Source organism: Chrysochloris asiatica, unplaced genomic scaffold (assembly GCF_000296735.1).
Source record: "Chrysochloris asiatica unplaced genomic scaffold, ChrAsi1.0 scaffold00056, whole genome shotgun sequence".
Taxonomy (NCBI): Eukaryota; Metazoa; Chordata; class Mammalia; order Afrosoricida; family Chrysochloridae; genus Chrysochloris; species Chrysochloris asiatica.
The window spans coordinates 1,844,747-1,857,585 of NW_006408574.1; the positions used below are offsets into that span (position 1 = coordinate 1,844,747).

A 12,839-nucleotide genomic window follows, 5' to 3' on the forward strand; every position below is an offset into this window, starting at 1 on the left:
AGGTAACTATACAAACAGGAATATTCTAGAACTGAAGAGGACAGTAGCTAACGGTAACTATACAACGCGGGCTGAACAGCAGACCAGGCACACTCAAATGGGCTCATCAATGAACCACAGCGGTTTGAAACGCAAGGTCAGTGGTTCAAACTCACCAGCTGCTCCTTGGAAACCCTATGCAGAGGTGCTATGAGTTGGAACCCACTCGACAGCACGTAACAACAACAAAAATTATTAAGAAAAAATATTCTGAATAAAAACAGTGAGATCAAAGAATGGGGAGTGCAGTGGAGACGTTGTGTGCCAGACAGACAGACAGACAGACAGAGCGAGGGGACGGAGACAGGAAGTGGCACAGAAACCAGACGGGAACCCGACAATGAAACCAGACGGGAACCCGACAATGCGAGGACACTCAAAATCCATCCCTCCAAGACGACTACAAAAGGCTCCCAAGACTAAAAAAGGAAAAGGAAATCTACACACCAAAGACTAGCACAGTAATGCCATGACAACGCTGAGGAAGTCCTGGTGAGTAGTTGGAGGACTGCTAACCACAAGGTTGCTGGTTCAAACCCACGAGCCACTTCTGGGAAATCCTACACAGGGTCGCTACAAATCGGAACCGACTCGACAGCACTTAACAACACGGATGAAATCCAGAGACCAGGACCAGGATGAGAAGGCACAGACCTACTTGTCTGCTCGTCTCCACAAAACAACAGCTATAAACCCTGCAAATCACTGAAGAGCAACCAAAGATCTCCGAAAGGCGGAAGAGGAAGGCAGGAACAGCGCAGCGATAGGGCGTCTTACAGCCTCTGCCCAACAGAAGGGCGCCCAGGTTCAAGGGGATCCTGCCTACACCACCGGCTGAGCCTCACAAAACCAGCAAGAGCGGAGGTAAGAAGCAGCCGAGGACACCAGCGAGAGGTAAGAGCCCCGCCTTAGAAGCATCCTCCTTCCACTCTGGCTTAGAGTCCCGCCCGTTCCCAGAGACACCTCGTGGTAAAGGGTCCCTTCAGAACAAGGGCTCTCACCCCCTACTGGTCCCGAGGCTAGGCTGGGGGGCACAAGTTTCCATCCACAAGCTCCCAGGCTGGGAAGCCCCTTTGATCAGTGGGCTAAAGAGTCCCCCTCCCTTACACAGAGCCACTTTTCGTCCCCTCAAGCAACTTCAGGGACCAGGAGGAGACAAACCAAGTGGACCAGTAAACTATCAACAGACAGGAGACCAAAGGAAGCCAGAACTACCAGGTGACTGCCTGCTAAAATAAATGCAGAATAGGACCCAGAGTCACCTGACACAACAGCCAAACTGTCCGGGATATAATCAAAAATCACCCTTCAAACAAGATTCAGGAAAAGCAAAGACCATCAGCACCAAGATGAATCAGCTATTAAAATTATCTCATGAGAATTTCAAAACAGTTATTATAAAAATGTTTCAACAAGCAATTTTGAATTTTCTTGAAGCAAATGAGAAACAGAAAATTTCAACAAAGAAAAAATTAGAAAAAGCAGCAGATGGAAATTAAGAGGCCTGAAATCACAACAGAAACTTCAAAATTCTCTGGATGGCACAAGAGCAGAGTGGAGGTGCACCGAAGGCGGATCAACAGAATCCAGCCAGTCTGAACAACCCAGAGAAACGCTTAAGAACAAACTCACAGAACAGCATCTCAGGGACCTGTGGGGAAATCTACAATCTACAAAGACCCAGCAATTACACGGCCAGAGCCCCTGGAGAACACAAGAGAAGGGTACTGCAAGTATTTGAGGAAATAATGCTGACAACTTCCCAAATTAAGCAAAAAATATAAAACCCCAGATTTCAAAACTAATAAACCCAAAGAAATCCATACCCCATGACGTCATAATCCAACGTCTGAGAACTAAAGACAGTGAAAATCCTGTGAGGCTCCCAGGAAGAGAAGACACACTAAGCATGGGGGAACTTCTCATCTGAATCCTGAATGCCTGGAGAGCAAAATCTGTCAACTGTGAATTCTGTATCTAATGAAGCTATCCTTACGCAATAAAGGGGGAAACACAGAAATTGTCAAATTGTCAATAGCAAACTCACCCTAAAGAATGATTCGTGAAGGTCTTTTCTTTTTTCTTGTTTTGTTTTTCCCACTCAGGCCTAAATAATCAATTACATCTCCAAAGGGCACAGTCTGCAAGTCTGCTCCCGGCCACCAGCTCTTAGTCCTTCTCTGCTTAGTTGATGAATCTAGAGTCCTCAGCCACTCCCCTCTCCATGCCCCCATCTCTGCCTCCATCTCTGGCGCTGCTGCTTCTCTAGATAAGGTCCCACATTCTGCTTGTGTGTTCCTCTCTTGATGGTCCTAGGGTCCTCTGTTTCTGGACTGTAAGATTAACCACTCCCCTGTTTTTGTTACAAAACGTCTACCTTTACAAGTGTGACAGTCTAGTGAAGTTCTTTAAACAAAAAGAAAACAAAAGGAGGACTCTCGGATGGAGCATCTGGGACCGAGCAGAAACACGGATATACACAAAAGACTATTCTGTTCATGAGTTTGCTAAATTACTGATGATGAGTGAAACTAGAACCATCAGGCCAGGAGACAGATGCTCAAGACAAGGATATTTACAAGTGGAAAGGGTAAAGGGAGTGAAATGGGAAACCATTTCCACACTTCACTCAAAGGGGCAAAACACAGCCACCAGGAGACTGCAGTCAGTCCTCTGAGCAACCACCTGAAAACTACACAAGGAGATACACCCCAAAACAATGTAAAGAAATCCAGGTCAAACTGTGGAAACTGGTCAAGTGACCCAAAGGAAGGCAATAATGAGAAACACAGAAAATAAATGCAAACGTGGTACACTTACGCCCTAACAGGGAGGAAATCAGGACAACGTACGTGCTGCTCACTAGAGACAAAAAGGCACATCACACAACAGTAAAGGAATCAATCCAGCAGGAAGACACAGGAATCCTAAATGCAGAAAGCCAAGCAACACAGCTGAGAACACGTGGAGGAACAACGGCCAGCCAAAACGAGAATGGGACAAATCTACAATCACCGTTAGGGACTTCAGCAACCCCATCAGCAAAGGGTAGAATCGTTGTTGTTGTGAAGTGCCGTGGAGTTGATTCCAACCCACAGCAACCCTGTATAGGGTTTCCGAGGAGCAGCTGGTGAGCTTGAAACACCGACCTTGCAGTTCAAACGGCTTTGCAGTCTGACGCATTAGCCCACAGCGCCAATTAGCAGACATAAAATCAGCCAGGATGTACACGGTGGCTTGAAGACATTTGTGGAAAAACAGAATTTAAAGATAATGGAATGTTTCCATCCTTTTTTGAAGCCCCGCCCCCTCATATATCTGAACAACAGAATCTAACTGTTGGTACCAAACAGCAGATTAGATAGTTTCCAAGTGTTCATGCAACAGTCACTAACACAGACCACACACGCCCTGCTTGCCAAACAAACCCCAACCAATGAAAACAAACAGAATGCAGGTGAAGGGTTACGCACACCGCAACAGTACTATCACTGCTCAGCAACAGGATACCCACAACATGGGTACATCGCAGGGACACAAGGCGGCGGACGAGAGCTCCACAAACTCTACAGCATCCGCATTAGCAGAAGACTCATTAACAACCTGCAATATGCAGAAGGCAGCCTGGCTTGCTATAAGCAAAGAGGACTGAAAATACTGATAAAGATCAAAGCCCACAGCCAATAAGGAACATCATGATAAATGGAAAACCAATTGAAATCGTCCAAGGCTTCACTTTCTTTCCTTAGATCCATACTGAACGCTCAAGGAAGCAGCAGTCAAGAAATCATATGACATATTGCATCAGGATGCAAATCCGCTGCACAAGACCTCTTTAAAGTGTTCAAGAGCAAAGATGTCACTCTGAGGACTAAGGTGTGCCTGACCCAGTCCATGGTGTTTTCAAATGCCTCATATGCAGATTACGAATTGGCTGCAAACCTCAGGGTCAGCAGTTCGAAACTACCAGCTGCTCCACGGGAGAAAGATGAGGCTTTCTGCTCCCGTAAAGGTTTACCGCCTCAGAAAGCCTGTACAGGGTCACTATGAGTCAGAAACAACTCCACAGCACATAACAACAACAACAACAACATATGCAGGTGAAAGTTAGACAATGAATAAGACTGTAGCAAAATTGAAGCATCTGAGTTGTGTAGTTGGAGAAGTACCATGGACTGCCAGAAGAACAAAGATTTTGTTGGAAGCAGTACAGACAGAATGCTCTTTGGAAGCCAGAATGGCCAATACTTTGTACATGTTGTCAGGAGGGACCAGTCCCTGCAGCAGGACATCATGCTTGGTAAAGTGGAAGGTCAGAGAAGAGGAAGACCCCCAATGAGAGGGACTGACACTGTGGCAGCAGCAAAGGGTTCATGTGGAACACAACTGTGAAGGCAGCGCAGGGCAGGGCGCTCCGGGTCAAAGCCAACTCAGCAGTAAGAAACAGCAGAGAGATCGTCTCTACGGTGACAGAGCCCAAAGCAGTGGAGCCCTGGGTGGGGATGGGCTGAAAGGGAACCTTGGGGGCTGACGAAAATGTTCTCTGTCTTGAGTCTGGTCATGTTCCCATGTTTGTTGACACTCGCTGGAAACTCTCAACATGCGTGCATTTGATGGTGCTGTGGCGCTGTGAGCTAATGTGCTGTACAGCAAAGTCTGTTTGAACCGTGAGGTCGGTGGTTCAAGCTCACCAGCCACTCCTCCTATATAGGGTCGCAACCAACTCAACCGTACTTAACAATAACAAAATTGTACCTGGCTACAGCCAGCTTCCCCAAAATACCATGGTTTCCTGTGTGCCTGGGCTGGGCACTCAGCCACACTACCAGAGGCCTCTGTGAACAGACCAGATGCAACCAGCCCTCTGACCTCCTCAGAAACTTTCACTGGCTCCACGGTTCACCCAGGACAAAACCCAACTCAGCCATCTGCCACCAGCATTTCTCCCCAGTTCACTGCCACCTCTGCGGCTACTGTGTTTACAACTCACCCCTAGAAAGCCATACTCCCCTCCGAATTGCCTCCACTCAGTTCCTACTCCTTAGACACAACTCAGTTTCCAACTTCACCTGCAGCTGGCCTGCCATTAGCACTTTCGTCTCTCAGGGCACCTTTACTGTGGCTGTCTTCACCCCACTGCCCACTCTAGAGCCCCGAGGAGCACGGTGGGGAGCCCAGAGCCGGACAGGGCACTGAGCTGAAGGAAGGTCAACACTGACAGGCGAGGGTCCAAGGTCAGCATGAGCAGTCAGAGTTCAGGCCAGAGTCCGAAGGCAGAGATGAAAACGCGACCCTTGTTTCTCTGTAAGGTTCAGAGAGGCTGGGACACAGAAAGGCTGTGTGAAGGGATGAGAGAGGAAGAGCCGAGACCACAGAGGAGCCCCGCAGGCCCTACAGCAGATCCGGACCCAGAAGACACTAGGAGGAAAAATTCCACATCACAGAGTCAGTCACAGGAGGAGACTGAGGCAAGGCAGAGAACAGAATGGGGAGGGCTGTGCCGGGGGCCCTGGTCAGTATTGACAAGTGGTTTCACAGCGTGCTGAGGACAGGCTGGTCACGCAGTGAGCAACGATACAACCGTCACCACAGCTAACACTGCAGTAGAGCAGACAAGAAGGGAAGAGGACCAGAGCGTGGTCAAGGTGGCCCGGCTCCATGTGCCCTCCTGGCTCCTCCCAGCGTTCCAAGGGGCTGCAACCTGCTCCTGGTCAGTCCCTTGTCACAAGCCTTCCTGGTACACACCATGGATGAAATCCCCAGCCCAGCCTGGAAGGCCGGCTCTACTCCAAGCGCGCATCACCTCCTCCTTGGGGACCCCTGCACCGCTCACGCCCACACCTTCTAGCACACCTCCCGCCCAGGGAGCCCAGCCACAGCCACCTCAGGCATTCTCAGCCCTCCCCCCGCCCCCCCCTTCAAGTCTGCCTCAAAGCATTCTTTCAGGTAGCCTTCCTTCATTTAAATTTCATGTCGATTTTCAGCAGCTAAGGAAATGGCCTCCCACTTTTACCGTCTGCCTAGGAGGAGGGATCAATGGCCATGAGCTTGTTTTGTTGTCTGTTTTGTAGGGGGTTATCTCCTACATGTTAAGGAGTTCTAGTAGCGTACTGGTTATGAGTCGGGCTGTGAACCTCAAGGTCAGCAGTTCAAAACTACCAGCTGTTCTGCAGGAGAAAGATGAGGCTTTCTGCTCCTGTAAAGATTTACAGCCTCGGAACGGACTCCACTGCACATCAGCACCACCACCAGCATCTCCAAAGTGTGGCGCTGCAGGAGAATGCACTAGACAGCAAGGTCAGTTTGAGTCACAAGGTCATTGGTTCAAACCCACCATCCGCTCCTTGGAAACCCTATACAGGGTCACTATGATTCGGAACTGACTTGACAGCATTAGCAACAACAAGAAAAACCTCCTAGGGGACAAAACATAACATGCAGATGGTAAACGTCCAACTATTATTGGTTAAATGAAGCAATATTGGTTTCATCCTGGCCAACCTCAAATGAGACGAAACAGACCCCTGTCCGAGACTCTGCGCAGAATGTGGAGGCAGCCACGCTCACACAGACCCATCCCAGAAGCAGAGAGGAAAAGATAGTCAGGGTCATTGTAAAAGCCCCAGGAAGCACAGTGGGGGCCAACTCTTTTGAGAGACACAGGATTAGAGCAGGTGGGCTTAAAGCAGAGCCGTGTTCTTTGGTTAATATCTATAGTTTGGGACCAGGACTAAGCACACAGTGGCCATCACGTGGCCGGGCCCCCAGGACAGAACTCCAGAGCCCAGCTTTCCGTCCCTGCTTCACACGCATCTCCAATGCTTCTAAGGTAAGCACCGACTCTATGAGACCAACTCGGGGCAGTACTGAACGTAACATGACCTGGCCTCAGAGGTCAGTCCAAAGAACTGAACCAGAGGTGCCCGGGGCCCTGTGTGGACCACGACCCCCCCCCACACACACACACACAACACCCACAGCCACCCTGAGAAGTCTTTAAGGAAGCTAACTGTCCATTTTTCTCCTGCAGAGCAGCTGGTGGGTTTGAACTGCCAACCTTTTGGTTCACCACTGAGCACTTTAACCATTGCGCCCTGAGGGCTCCTGTGGCTCTGTAACCTCCAATCTCAGAAACACCCAAATCCCCTGACAAGAGGAACAAAAGAGAAAAAGCACAAGGTAAGTTCAAAAGCAGTCACTTAAACACCACAGGAAGTGGTGGTGATGTGCTGGCAGGCAGCTGCTCACCCCAAGGTCGCCCGTTGGCACCCACCAGCCGAGGAGCAGGAGAAAGCTGACAGCCTTGAAAAGTGTGTGGGGCGTCCTACTCGGGGTGGCCAGGGGTCAGGGTCGAGTTTGGTTTCAGGGGTTTGCTGCCCAGGGAAGGAGCCTGGACTCACCCCAGCCTCAGGTGGGCTCCTGGGGGGTGGGGTTAAGGCCATCTCGCTGCCCAGACCCTGGCGTTGGAAGCTATTCCTTCCCTGGGCGCTAGAGAAGGCCAAACCCTTCTCCCCAGTATGGCGCTGACAAGGGAGCGGGACAAAGACGGTTGGGGAGGGGGGATCTCCCCCGCTGGAAGATTCCAGAAGCTCCGTTAGTCTGACACTGGGCTTTCAGGCCTCCTCAGAAGGCAGTCACCAGCAACAAGATCCACAGCATAGCATCCATACAAATAGGTTCGTGCCTTCTAGCATTTTCCCTGGGCTGTTTGCTCAACACTACCCTTGACAAGTCAGAAAAGGTACTTCTACCCCATTATCCCCAGAAACCAAGGTCTAGACACCCTAAGGTCATCCAGGGTGGCAGATAAAATAAACAACAGACCTTACACCAGAACCCGGGCTGTGCCTGTGAGAACAGTGCTGTAAGTACCAGCCTAGTACAAGGTTCGAGTCCTGGTGTGGCACTGTAGGATAAGTGCTGGACTGCAAGGTCGAGGGTCCAAACTCGCCACAGCCACTCCTTGGAAACCCTATAAAGGGTCGTTATGAGTCGGAACCGACTCAACAGCACTTAACAACAGTACAAGGTTCATGAAAAAATACATTTAAAAACGTATATTATTTATGAAACAATATTTATAATGTTTTATAAAAATATAAATGCTTATACTTAGACACATTTAAATGAACAATGTTCAACATATCCAATATATCACTTCCACAGAAAAATTCAAATACTGTCAATGTTTAAAAAAAAAGCTCCTCCCCCCGAAAAAAAGGAGAGGGGAGAGATCTCAAAGTAAATGTACAAGACAAACCAGTGTTGGCAGGGGCACCAGAAATGAGTAAAACAAAGGAAATACTTGTACATAAGCACATGCCATCCTAAGCCTGACCCGGGCGAACTCTCTAGGGTCTTAACCATAATACACTGCAAGCCACAGACTGGTGGGCAAGGGCCCCAAAAACCCTGAGAGGGGAAATCCTAAATGAGAAGGTGCCTCCTAGCCAGAGCCCCTACCCTACCAGGGTGCCCGCTTCCAACCGCTGTACAAACAGGAAAGCCTGCATGCTTCCCCTTAGCTCCTGAACATACAAGCTTCAAAAAAGGGAAATCTCTTCCACATAACTATACCCCCAACACCTGATTTACCACAAAGTGTCCAGAACAAAAGGACCATGTCTAGTTTTCACTGAAAACCAGGAGAGACAAGAACACATCCCTGGATTAGGACAAGAGTTTAGAGGGGACATCTCTAGTCTCCTATAAGACACAGGTGTGAACAGGTACAAAACTCACCTGCCAGACTGAGCCTACCACCTGAACCCTGGAAGAGCGGGCACTCCAACTCAGCTGGCGGGGGGTGAGGGGTATCTGAACTGGAGCTCCCCAAATTGTAAACTGAAGGGGCAAATCCTCGAGTCAGTTCCGACTCACAGCGACCCAAGGTACAACAGAACAAAACACTGTCCGGTCCTGCACTGTCTTCAGTCTTTACTGCTGCCGCCACGGTGTCAGTCCATCTCACTGGGGGGCTTCCTCAGTTCACTGACCCTCCACCACGTTACCTAGCGCAATGTCCTGCTCCAGGGGATTGGTCCTTCCTGACAACATTTCCAGCATACGAGAAAGCCACACCAGGAATTCGCCCCTTGCTGAAGGAAGAGAGTGGGCGAGCCTTCTTGCTTGGTAAGGCTGAATGAAGAACAGTCCAGACAACCTGCCTGCCTGCATCAGCGTCCACTGAGGACAGAGGCTCCTCCTGGACCCCCAGTCTGCGACCCTTCAGCCCCAGCCCATGTTTCTAGTCTTCACACACCCACCTGAACATGTTCTAACCCGGAAGCCCACGGCGGTGTTGGCTTCTAACTCAATCATCGGATGCACACAGAGAGGAGTTCATCTGCATAGGACGGAACTACATCAACATCGAGAGAGACGCACACTTGACACCAAGAGCTGACAAAATCCCCTGCAGAATGCCAAAGCCAAAAGCAGCAAAAGACAACGGCATTTGCTTTGCACAGATTCTGGAAGGGACATAGTGAGAGGGCTTTCTCAGAGCCGTGGAGTCTCTAGCACATCCCTTACTGCAGCACTTGGCCAATGCCACACGTAAAATCTCAACATGGCACATCCCCACACAGACCTGGCAGGGAACCCACCCAGGAGGGGAGACCTAGGCACACACGCACAGAATACAGCAGAGCACAGCTCAGAAGACAGCGGCACTGGGAAAGGTGCAAAAACACACCTAGCAGTAAAGACAGGAGCCCTGGTGGCACCGCAGGTTAAGCACTGGCTACAGATGAGGGGCCTGCTCAAGGAACGATTCCTGGCCGTTGAAACCCTCTGGAGCCATTCTGCTCTCTGTCCACGGACCACCATGAAGCAGAGCAAGCTCTATGGCAGAGGTCTGGGTTTGGAGGGGTGGAGTTTAGGAGGGAGCTCAGATCAAGGAGCCCCAATGGCTCAGTGGTTAACAGCTAACAGCACTCGTCTGCCAACCTGAAAGGTCAGCAGTACGAACCCACCAGCCGCTCCTGAGGAGAAAGCTGAGGGCTCTGCTTCTGTGATGATGGCAGGCTCTGTACTCTAGGGGACAGTTCTCCTCGGACCTAGAAGGCTGCTGAGTCGGACCAAGGTCAATGACAATGGGTGGAGCTAAAGAGAAAAGCCAACAGTGACCATCCGAGAAACCAGACTGCAGTGGGTATGCCCATCAAAGGTTCCATGCCTTAGGGGTCCCTGGGTGGCTCAAAGGGTTAACACACTAAGCTGCTAACTGAAAGATCAGAGGTTGGAGTCTACCCAGAAGTACCGAGAAGTAAGACCTGGCAATTCACTTCTGAACGTGTCCTAGGGGACCCAGTTCTGAGGCATGCCGGGAGCCGTGTGGGACAGTCCACCATAGCAGTGGCTTGATTGGTTAGTTTTCTTTCCCTCATGCTGACTGAGTGCCCTCTCATTAGCCTTAACGCCTTCCTCTAACTTTACAAACACTTTTCTATCAGTTCCATTTCTTTAGCCGTAAGAGGTCATGTACATAGCAGTTTTTCCCCTTCATGATGAGACAAAAACCCAACGTGGCTCATGGGGAAGCAAAAACCGTCAAACTGAACATTGTAAAATAAAGGGAGAGCTCTACATGGTGGCTGTTACGTGCCAACCTGGCCAGGCCAAGATGCTGGGTATGATGCAATGGTCTTCCATTTTGTGGTCTGAGGGACTGGCAGTTTCCTTGGGGCTGTGGCCTGCTTCCAGACCACATGCATAGTCTGGCTCAGTCCACTCACGCTCTACCCTGCCTGGGATTCCTCATCCTCTGACCTCAGGTTCTTAGGACTCAAGCACACAACTACTACCTGCCCTGCCCATTGTGGGTTCCTTAGCTAGCAAGCAGGGGAGGAGAAGCCCCCAGCCTGACTCCTGACTCTCAGGTTCAGGATTTTCCTCTAAAGAGAGAGAGACAGAAACATACCTATTCACTGCTTTTACTCCTCTAGAGAACCTAGCCTAAGACACCTATAAAACCAATTTAAAAACAAAGCTACACATTAATCCCTGAAACTTACAAAACGTGTTTGTCCCTGTGACTAATTGGCTTCTAGTTGTGGCCCTGGCTCGCCACTCCAAGGTTGAAATCCTGTCACACAGGATAAGGCCTATTCAGCAAGCTCTCAAAACTGGGTTCTTTTCTGAAAGGGTTACCTCTCTTCTTTAGTCTTCTAGAACCAGAAATGCTTCCACCAGAATAAAGGCTATGTTTTGTTAGAATGCAAACTTCAAATTAAGATTTTTCTCAGTACTAATCCTTAAAGTCTTACCCAAACAAAGCACCTAAATCCATAAAGAAAGCCTGAGGGGTCAAGCAATTACCAGAATGTCTTGGCCTGCAAAATTCTGAGACCATAAAATCAGTCTTAATCCACTAAGCACATTGTTGTTGTTGTTGTTGTTGTTGTTATGTGCCGTGGAGTTGGTTCCGACTCATAGTGATCCTGCACAGGGTTTCCAAGGTTGTAATCTTTACCAGAGCAGAAAGCCTCATCTTTCTCCCCGGGAACAGCTGGTAGTTTCGAACTGCTTACCTTAAGGTTCGCAGCCCGATTCGTAATTGCTACCAGAGTTCCTTACTAAGCACAATTGTTGTTGTTGTTATGAGCCGAGGGCCTCACAAATTGGACTAGATAACAAGGTTACCTAGTTCTTCCAAACAAGAATTAATCGAAAGTGATCATTAGATTATTACTGAAGAAAATCATTTATGTCAGGGCGTCCACAAAGACCATTTGAAGCATCGGCATTCCTAACAAACACACGGAGGGCTCAGCATCCAGAGCCCGGGTTGTTTAACAGCAAGGCCACCCCGCACTAGGAAAAGACGTTTGCAAGCAGCAGCCCCGCAATCTACCACGGAAGAAAAGACACCCCCCCCTTCTCACTAGGCAGCTCCAGGCCATCAAAGCCTGCCTCCCACGGGCGCGCACACAGGCGGCTTGGGGGCTCAGTCGGACGGCCACCCCCAGCTGACCGCCCCGCAGCGCTGGCTCGAAGTCGCACCCCGGCCGCTGGGGCTCGCGAGGGCCTTGGGTGGCCCAGGGAACCCGGCTGCAGCCGTGGTTCATGCTTGGCGCCGGGACACAAAGGCCGGCACGCCCGGATCCCGGCCGCTGGACCTGGACCCCCGCCCCAATCGCCGGACCCTCATCCTGGTCTCCACCCTGATGCCAACCCAACTGCTGAACCCTCAATGCCGGTACTCACCCCGATGCAGCCTCGGCCGCTGGCCCCCTGCCCCAACCAATGGGCTCTCACCATGGTCCCCACCCTGATCCCAGCCCTGACCCGGGCCTATGGACCCTCAATCCGGTCCTCATCCTAGCCAATGGACCTCCACCCTGGTCCTCACCCCAACTCATGCTCGGCCACTGGACCACCCACCCCTGCGCTGGACACTCACCATGGTCCCCGCCACGGTCTCTGGACCCTCCTCTGGTCCCCACCCACCCCAGGCTCAGCCGCTGGACCCTCACCCGGTCCTCACCCCGCCCCCGCCCGGGTCGCTGGACCCCCACTCTGGCCCCCGCCCCGGCCCAGCTCGGTCACTGGACACTCCGCTTCCCGGCCCACCTAAGCCGTAGGCCTTGGCGCAGATCCACTGCAGGTTGGCGGCGATCTTGGCGCGGGCCGAGTCGTAGCGGTCCAGGGGCACGATGTCCACGGCGCCGTCCGGCGGGGCCTCCATCTTCCTCCAGGCGCCCTCCCCGGCCGGGCCGCCGCCGCCGGCGTCCACCATCTGCGGACAAAAAGGCCGCTGCAGACGGGCGGGCGGGCGCCACAAAGGCCGGCCTGGC

At 51.0% G+C, this 12,839-nt stretch overlaps 1 protein-coding gene across 1 annotated transcript in view; it reads right to left on the reverse strand.

The window, feature by feature from the left end:
• Nucleotides 1-12,781, reverse strand: part of CAMSAP1 (calmodulin regulated spectrin-associated protein 1) — a 76,272-nt gene extending 63,491 nt beyond the window's left edge. Inside the window, exon 1 of the mRNA XM_006863687.1 lies at nucleotides 12,616-12,781. Coding sequence (XP_006863749.1) covers nucleotides 12,616-12,781 — 166 coding nt within the window. The remainder of the gene's footprint in view (nucleotides 1-12,615) is intronic.
• Nucleotides 12,782-12,839: the final 58 nt, after the last annotated feature.